Genomic DNA, 9,386 nt, shown 5'->3' with positions numbered 1-9,386 from the left:
AAAAATTACTTTATAGTGGGAAGGGAGGCAAAAATGGGATAGGCCAAGGGTGTCAAATTCAGTTCCCAGAGGGCCACATCTCTGCACAGTTTATATATAACCCTAATTAAACACATCTTATCCAGCTAATCTAATCATTTAGGCTTATTTGAAAACTACATGGCATGTGGGTTGGAGCAGGGTTGGAACTAAATCTCAAACTAGTTGTTTTTAATTAAAGGAATCAGTTATTTAGAATAATAAGACATTTGGACTGTTACCAGGCAAATTAAATCAGTATCAACAAAATCCATGTTTTCAATGCAGATGATAACACATAAGCTTCATCAGAAGTGGCATTTAGATGTATTTACACACTGTTTAATGCAGGACATGAATTTAACCTGCATTTACAAATGCAGACATTTTTGATATAAGACATAAAATGTTAAATATTTATTGAATATATATATGTATATATGTATATATATATATATATATATATATAATAAAAAAAAAATAAAAAAAAAAATATAAAATACTTTAAATGTGAAATTAAAACCACCAGTAGGTGTCAGCAAGTCACTGTTTATAAGTGAGTCATTGCGATTGAACCAAATCATTTAAACGGTTGCCTTTTTGGCTAATTTGTGCAAAACCTTATGTTAAACTGTCAACAGCTTTAACCACCAATGCAACGATGCAAGTATTTACCTTACCTCTACAAGCTTGCGAAGGGTTGATGTCGAGATTTTATAAGCTGCTAGCTTGGTCTATCTGGGCAAACACAGCTTACACTGCATAATAGAGCATAAATATGGCCAGGGGCTCACTTCATTTCCTTCGAGTTCAACTGCAGCTGAATACGACAGGGTTTCGTTTTCAGCTGCATCTGCATCATAACACTTGTCTTGTCCATCTGCATCTTTCCTGTGATTTTAGCACCAGTTTGCTCTCCTGCCCATTACTGCAGTAGTTTCCAGGGAGCAAATTTTTTTTATTTTTTTATTCAGTAATTAATGTGTTTTAAAATGTAATGAAGTACAATACTTCAAACAAAATAAGTAAAAGTTAACTTACAGATTTAAAAAATTACTTAAAAAGTAGAAGTACACACAAAAAAAGCTACTTAATTTTATTAACGCGAGTAAATGTAATTTGTTACTTTCCATCTCTGTTGCCACGAAAGGGTGTTTTCAGCAACAACGGACCTAAATGTTAGGAGCAATTTCCAGCCCAATATATTCATAACCACTGTTTCTCTCTGTGTGTAGCGTGCTTGTGTAGGTGTTCCTCTTAGTGTGTGGGAGTCCAGTGCTCCTGCACTACTGGATCTTCTAAAGGAGAGAGAGGAAAGGATTCTGGGTTTGGAGGCTGATATGACACGCTGGGAACAGAAGTATTTAGAAGAGAGTGCAATGAGACAGTTCGCCATGGAGGCCGCAGCTACAGCCGCAGCACAGAGGTCATTGCACACACATGCACGTTTACACAGGTATCTGTATAAATACATAGTGAAGTAAATTTTTATTTGCACTTTTATTTGCACTTTTACATGTAATATTGTTTTCAGCGTTTTTCATCCTTTTTACCTATAAAGTATATTCTTTTTTTTTTTTCTAATTTAAGTTTTTATTGCTTTTTTTGGAAGGCAGATGGGTAACAGAAGTACAACATTACAATAATTATACAGTGATACACATTTCTACAGGCACATTTTAACCATGAAATACAGTACAGTGCAAGACAGAACACAAAATAGTTGTGTAATCATTTTGAGACCTTGCTGTAATATATGTCTGGAACTCTTCCCAGGAAGATAACCCTTCTTCTCTAACACCATTTATTCAATTAAGCATGGATTCATAAGATGCCATTTCTATCATTGCATTGGCCCACTCTTTCGAATCTGGGGCTTTCATTGTCTTCCAGTGTCTCAAAATAATCCTACTTGCCATTGTCACACATACCATAATAACAGAATATATATATATGTATGTATGTATGTATGTATGTATATGTATATGTATATTGTGGCGGGGTGAAGTAGGACACGACACGAGAATGACGGTAAGTTCCCCGCAGGGTGGATTTCATTAACTGAAAAGGGGATGCGGTGAGGTGGTTTGGGTGTTCGGTGCTCAGCGTCTTGTCTAGGAAGTGCTTCTAGTGCAGTGTGGGTCCGTGCTCTTCCGTGGCATTGGGGCTGGCGGTCACACGCTGCTTTCTAGGGGCAGAGGAAAAGACAATGTTAGCCGGCTCTCGTGGAGACATTTCTCACCTCTGTGCCCGCTTGCGGGGGTTTAAATAAGCAGCGGCTGATGGGACGCAGGTGTGGCCGCTCAGCCCGTGATGAGTAGGCGCAGGTGTGCCTGCGCTGTTGCCAGGGCGACGCTGATGAGTGCTCGGGACACGCGTCACTATATGTATATGTATATGTATATGTATATGTATATGTATATGTATGTGTATTAGGTATTTGAGATTTGTCACCTAGTAAACACAATTTAGGGGTTAAAATATACCAGCAATTTATGGCATCCATAATCTTTTTCCAGTATGGCTTAACAAGACTACATTCCCAAATGCAATGTAAAAAGGTACCCATTTCAGACTGGCATTTCCAACATAAATTGTCTTTCATCAGTTTCATTCTGTAAAGTCTTACCGGAGTATGATAATATCTGTGTAGAATCTTAAACTGAGTGAACTTCCCCCTTGCTTCTTTTATATATTTATCACACCTGACCAGGTGTTGGACCATTTTTCTGAATCAGTTTCTTCACCAATATCCCTCTGACCTTAAATTTCCCAAGTCACTGCTTCTGAAAGAGTTCACTGTTTTATATAATTTGTGTGGATTTATGAGATTTTTTTTTTTTTTTTTTTTTAAGTAACTTAAAATAGGGTTGTTATCCACATGGTCAACTTTAGACAATATACAATTACATAACTGTAGAAACTTCCAAAAGTTTTCTTTTCCTACAGGATTATAACATTTAACTAAATCTTCAAATGACCTAAATACCCCATCCTAATAAAAGTCGTCAATTATGCTTATTCCCTGCTGGTGCCAGTACTTCCAATAAATCATCTTTTTACCAAAACGAATTGCCGGGGTAAACCATAATGAAGAATATTTCTGTAAATTGTGAGGTAATTTGAATATTTTGTGAATTCTAATCCAAGCATCTCTAGAATGAACAAGAACAGGGTTTGTAGTATTACATGCAGATTGAGAAAATAATTCAATGGGGATAAAGGGTGAACATATTTTATATTTGACATGCATCCAATCAATTTTATATTTTTCCAGATTCCAATATTTAGCTATCTTTGCCAAAGCAAATGACAAATGGTATGGTATCTACAATCAGGGAAACCCAGCCCTCCTTTCTCTTTATGGGCAATTAACTTGTTTAGATTAATTCTTGCCCTTTTCCCATCCCACAGGAAATGTTTCATTAAATTGTCAAATTGTTTAAAAAATGCTATCACCATTTTAATAATACTGATTTTGCCTCAAAGGGTAAGTTTAAGTTTCTCCCACTCCTCTAGGTTTGTTGTAAACCTCTGTAGTAGTGGATGTAAATTGAGTGCTATTATTTCCTCCATGTTGCGGGACAGTTTTATTCCTAAATATTTCATTCCCTTAGAGACCCATTTGAATTTAAACTTTTCTAAACATGAATTGGAAAGGGGGGGGGTAGCTTCAGATTTATTCCAGTTGACTGTATATCCTGACAATTTTGAGGAGGATTGTATAACATCCATTAGATGTGGTAAAGAGGTCAGAGGATCAGTTATGACTGCTAAAATGTCGTCTGCATATAGCAAGATCTTATGTTCTTTATCTCCTGCTTTCACTTGCCTAATACCAGAGTGTGCTCGAATGATAATTGCTAGTTTTTAAAAAATAAATAAATAAATAAATAAATAAATAAACAACAGTGGGCTTAATGAACACACTTGACGTGTCCTTCTGGAAATATTAAAAAAGGGGGATACATCTCCATTAGTGATCACTGAGGCCTTTAGTTCTTTGTATAGTATTTGAACCCATGAAATAAAATTTTGCCCAAAGCCAAAATGTGATAGGGTTGCAAATAAATATCGCCACTCCACCTTGTCAAAGACTTTCTCTGTGTCAAGGGAAATAGCTGATTAAATTGATTAAAACCAAATTAAATGAAACAATAATCTTACATGGTCAGAGGAAACTCTATTGTTTATAAAACCCACTTGGTTGGGGTGAATACTGTTTGGTAACATCTTTTGTAGATGATTGGCTATAATTTTGGTAAAAATTTGCAGATCAACATTTAACAAACTAATAGGTCTAAAATACCTTTCTTAGGGATTAAAGATATAAGAGCCTATAAGTGCCTATAAGAAATAAGTGACGGGACGCCTTCCACTTCCTAACAATTTCTTGATACACCTCGTTGAATACTAGGCTATTACAGCAGGTGGCCAACCAAAAGACGCGTTTGACCGCTGAGTGGCGCTTTAACTACAAGTTATCAAACAAGCGCATCAAAGCACATTTTTGCAAATAGACTTCAACTTTGCCTCGCTGATGTGTTACATTTGACGGCTGCAGTTGGGGAAAATGAAAGAAAAACACTGTTGTTAAAATATTTAATATTCACAGATGAAAGTTTAGTACTCATGTGCGTTTCTTAGAACGAATTCAAGCAGGAAAAATGTCAAGCCTATGAGCCTGTGCTTATATTTTCTCTAAGCTGCACTGTATTACACCATATTTTAGATTTCACACATTTAATAGGTGTGTAGTATTATTTATATAATATGAATTATGTGTTATATTATTCTAAAGAAATTGTGGTTTACTTTGCATCAAAGCATTAAAAGTGGTAGCCTATTTGTGTGAGCTAGGCTACATGGATTTATATATAAAAATGTCAATATTCTCACATATTAGGCCTATATTTTAATTAAGCCATGACAGACCACAGCTTCTAAACGTGACTACATGGAGCTGAATCAGCCGCAGAGACAAAGACGGCTGGTTCTTCCCAGTAGCTTGATATCTGATGTTTGTACTCCGAGTTCAACAGCATTAGTGGCCGGTGTATAGAAGCGGTGACAGACCGCAGCTTCTAAACATGACTACATGGGCCTTTGTCTCTGCGGCTGGTTCAGCTCCATGTAGTCATGTTTAGAAGCTCATGTCTGTCACCGCTTCTATTCTGTCAGCCACTAATGCTTTTGAACTCGGAGTACAAACATCAGATATCAAGCTACTGGGAAGATGGTCATCCTCCACATTTGAATCCCACATTAGACCTGAACCACTAAACATCTCAAGGAATATCAAGCTGTCATCAAGGTAATCTATATGCAATTAATGGTGGTGGTACAATATCTCTTCATATTACTCCCAACAACCTCTATGATTTACTGTGGCTTAACTTGGCCTTTCCTTCTGTGGCCTGTCTTTCGTGGCCTTCCCCTCTGTTACACATCTCGTGGCGTTTCCCACCGTGGTCTAATTACATGGCCTTCCTCTCTGTGCATACTGAGGCATTTCATTCTACGGCCTCTTGTCTTTCTCACTATGGCCCATTTGGGCATCTCCATCTGTGGCCTATCTAGACCTTTTCTCTGCGGCCTTCATGGCTTTTCTTTAAGGCCTATCGGGGCCGTTCGCACTGTGGCCCGCCAGGGCCTTTTCTGTGGCCTAGCCTCAGCCTCAGACGTCACGCCCATGGACCGCTGGCTAAACGTCTGATGCATATGAGACATAAGAGTGGAAACATTAGGAAAAAAGTGGAAAAGTGGAAACCGATAGGCCGTGAGAGAACAGCTACAAGAGGCCGTAGAGAGTCCAAGCCTGCGAGAGGCGGTGAAAGAGTAGATGTAATGAATAGGTGTGACACCACCACCAGTATTTGCTTAATTTACCTTAAACACACGCATTACATTATGTTGATAGGCAACGTTCATTTCTATAAACTATGTGATGTGAAAGCCTTGTGTGTAGATGACCACGAAAGGCCATTGTATGTGAAAAACCATCATAAACCATGTGAGAAGTAGTCACCACCAGTAGTTTTGCTAAGAGTATTATACTGTACCTTGAGCATTACGTGAAATAGAGTCTGATCTTGACGGACATCCGATGAGGACGATCATGTACATAGCAGCCTGATGGCAGATTACAGGAATTTTAAACCACCGCATTGAGTAAGAAAGGTGATTAGTTTAGGTTAATCGATAGAGGTAGAATTAGGATTCTAGCAGCGACATAAGAGCATATACACAGATACAATTCTTTAGTCTAGACTCCTGCGCACGCTTGATAAAAGTCCATCTAACTGCCAGAACCAGCAGAGGAAACCTATCCTCCCCCCAAAAATAGAAAATGAGCCAGATCAGCATGACCATAAAAAGAGATACTCAATGTTAAGCGAAGTCCCCGATAGGCTGTGACATGTGAAGGCCACAATAGGCCAAACTTCATAAACAGTAATGGATAAATGTACCTGATGACCACCATAGCAGAGTTATGCAAAGTGCCTCAACAGTCCGTGTAATGTGAAGGCAGCAACAGCCAGGTAAGACCAAACAAGCCTCGATTATAACTCCACTTGAAATCAAAATTGACTTTACTAGCGCACATGGCTAGTATTGATGTAAACAATCTGTGCAAGTTAATCCACTGAAAAAAGAAAAAAATAATCGTCTTTGTAATCCTTAATCAAAATCTGAACATTTACTTCCGCTCTGGAATGGCATTCCCTTTCTAACGACGTCAGTCAGAATATCCTTAAACACACCCCTCCAGCCATTAGTTTGTGATAAGTGAAAGACAGAGACCAGGAGTGCAAACAAAAACCATGTCCTCTATTCAATATTCCATTGAAATTGGAATTTGGAAATATGTCACCACACTGAAATAAAGTCAGCAGCGACTTCCGGTTCACGTGGACTTTAAAGATGACCCAAATCTTACCTAGAACTCAAATGGAAGATGACCATATAAATCAGCTTGATAGAGCCTGCGTTCATAATAGCGCCAGTCCAAAGAGTGACCTGTGTAAAGATGAGGTGAGAGCCAAAGTTCTCTGCATCTGCAGCCATGGAATTCCCACAAAGCTTGATAGACTTCATTTAACCATGGGAACCCGATGAGTGAACCCTTGCAGAAGAATAAGAATGTATTACATTTAACAATGATGCCTTAATAGCCTATTAAACTTCAGTAGCTATTGAATCCTGTAAAAGCATAAAGCCCTTACACAGAGATTTTTGTATAACTTTAAAGCAGATGTTATGAGTGAGCATGCACAGTCCAGGACATTAAAGTCAAGGAGCACAAACTAAATTAACAGAATAGTAGTAATTATAACCTCAAGGTTCAAACTTTGACGAAGTTTTAGGAGGAAACCCGGAGAGGATGTCATCTATAGATAGGAAGTACATAAAAACATCAGACTATAGAAGGCCTTAACGAGTGCAAGTTCCAAGATGGAATACTTTAATGCTCACCACATGTAAAAGAGCGCCAGCTAGATAGTTATTTATCAGAGCAACCTAATGGGACCCCAGCAAACATTCGGACGTCTATTGACCGTTGAAAAGACGTCCGTCCGACACGTCCCGTCATGGTTGAAAAATAGTTCCAAAATGAAAGTTGAACTGACGTCTTTGACGTCTTCTGGACGTGAATTGCACGTCTTTTCTGCACGTCCCTGGACATCTAAATGCGTCGTCTTCTGGACGTCTAAATGCGTCGTCCTCTGGACGTCTAAATGTGTCATCTTCTGGATGTTTAAATGCGTTACTGCATAGTTTAAGTGTATGTATATATAAGCCTGCATATAAAATAATCACACACCCACTGTGTAACATCGTGAAAGACAATCAATTATGTCTTGAGGTTTAACATCTTGACAAAGGTTCAAAATCGGTCCAGTCAGACCTGAACGTCCATAAAACGTTTTAATCACGTGTAGAAAAGAACACATTATTTGTGGACATAAGCAAAAAAGAAGCATGTTCTGATTTAGCACATTGTATTGTTATTGAACAGTTTAGCATGTTAAGCAAACTAAAATACTAAATTACAAAATACTGAATTATTATATAAAGATATAGTACACCCAAAAATGAAAATTCTGTCATTTACTCACCCTCATGTTTCAAAACTGTATACCTTTCTATGTTCTGACGATATTGTTTTCACGTTTGCTTTACTGGGACAATGACAAATAAGAATATTCAAGATGATAAAAATCTAGTTAAAAAATTAGTTTTTTAGTGTAATCTTTGTAACCATTTTGGATTTCTGAAATAAGTTTACAAGCCTACCATTTTCGTCAGAAATATGATTTAATGACGGTCATCACTGAATAAAAAGTGCTGAAATACTCAAGTAGTTTGCAGTATTTTTTTATTAATGTTTTTAATATATAATAATATAAATCAATATTATTTATTTAATTGCATTTATTTTTAAATACTTTAATCATATAAATAATATTAATTATTAAGAATATTATTAATATTTGAACATGTGGCATAACCACCTTCCAGGAGCCATTGTTGTCATGTGACAAGAAAATCATAAAACACAGAAGACCCTCATCATAAAATATGTTTTGTGTCATTGATATTTTTAAAATCGGAGTGGTGTAAATGATTTTAAACTTTATAGAACTGACATGAATTCAAATATTACATTTCTGAGAATGGGTTCACGTGTTTTCTACTAGAATGTTAAAAGACTGTTTCTTTTTATCATGTCTTTATTAATCTTGTCATTGACTTACACAGTTGTCTAATAAACACAAAGATATTTGGAAGAATGTTTGTAACCAAGCAGATCTCACAACCCATTAACTACCATTGTAGGAAAAATTATTATGATAGTTAATGGGAGGCAAGATCTGCTTGGCTACAAACATTCTTCCAAATATCTTTGTGTTCAGAACATAGAAAGGTATACAGGTTTGAAACATGAGGATGAAAAAAATTATGACTATTTTCATTTTTGGGTGAACTATCCCTTAAATACATTACAGTTGTTTGGCTCATTTCTTGTGACCTCCACCCTCATCTCTTCCTGGAGCGTGCTTCAGGTGTTCTGCCATTGCTGCATCAATTTCAGAGTCTCCACCTCTTCACAGCATCTGAGGGAAGAGAATATATTTCTTTTTTAAATAAATAAAATGAAAAATTTGAGATAAATGACATGCACTTATTTTCAAAATATCTATGATCTACAGCTAAAATAAAAAATAAAAATAAAAAAAAAACTTGGAACAAGATGAATGAATCACGAATGAAACATTAGAAAAAGGTAATCAACATGCATTAGATTTTATTTGTATTGCATAAAAGATGTGCTTTAATGTGGTGCCCTTGAGAAAGACCCTTAA

At 36.8% G+C, this 9,386-nt stretch overlaps 1 protein-coding gene across 1 annotated transcript in view; it reads left to right on the top strand.

The window, feature by feature from the left end:
- Positions 1–1,069: 1,069 nt before the first annotated feature.
- LOC109093508 (angiomotin-like protein 1) overlaps positions 1,070–9,386 on the top strand; it is a 53,538-nt gene continuing 45,221 nt past the window's right edge. The window contains exon 1 of the mRNA XM_042729210.1: positions 1,070–1,444. Within this exon, the coding sequence (XP_042585144.1) occupies positions 1,359–1,444 (86 nt within the window). The 5' untranslated portion in view covers positions 1,070–1,358. The remainder of the gene's footprint in view (positions 1,445–9,386) is intronic.

Source organism: Cyprinus carpio, chromosome B8 (genome assembly GCF_018340385.1).
Source record: "Cyprinus carpio isolate SPL01 chromosome B8, ASM1834038v1, whole genome shotgun sequence".
NCBI lineage: Eukaryota > Metazoa > Chordata > Actinopteri > Cypriniformes > Cyprinidae > Cyprinus > Cyprinus carpio.
The sequence above is the reverse complement of the archived record's forward strand: the minus strand, read 5'-3'. Positions and strand labels throughout refer to the sequence as shown.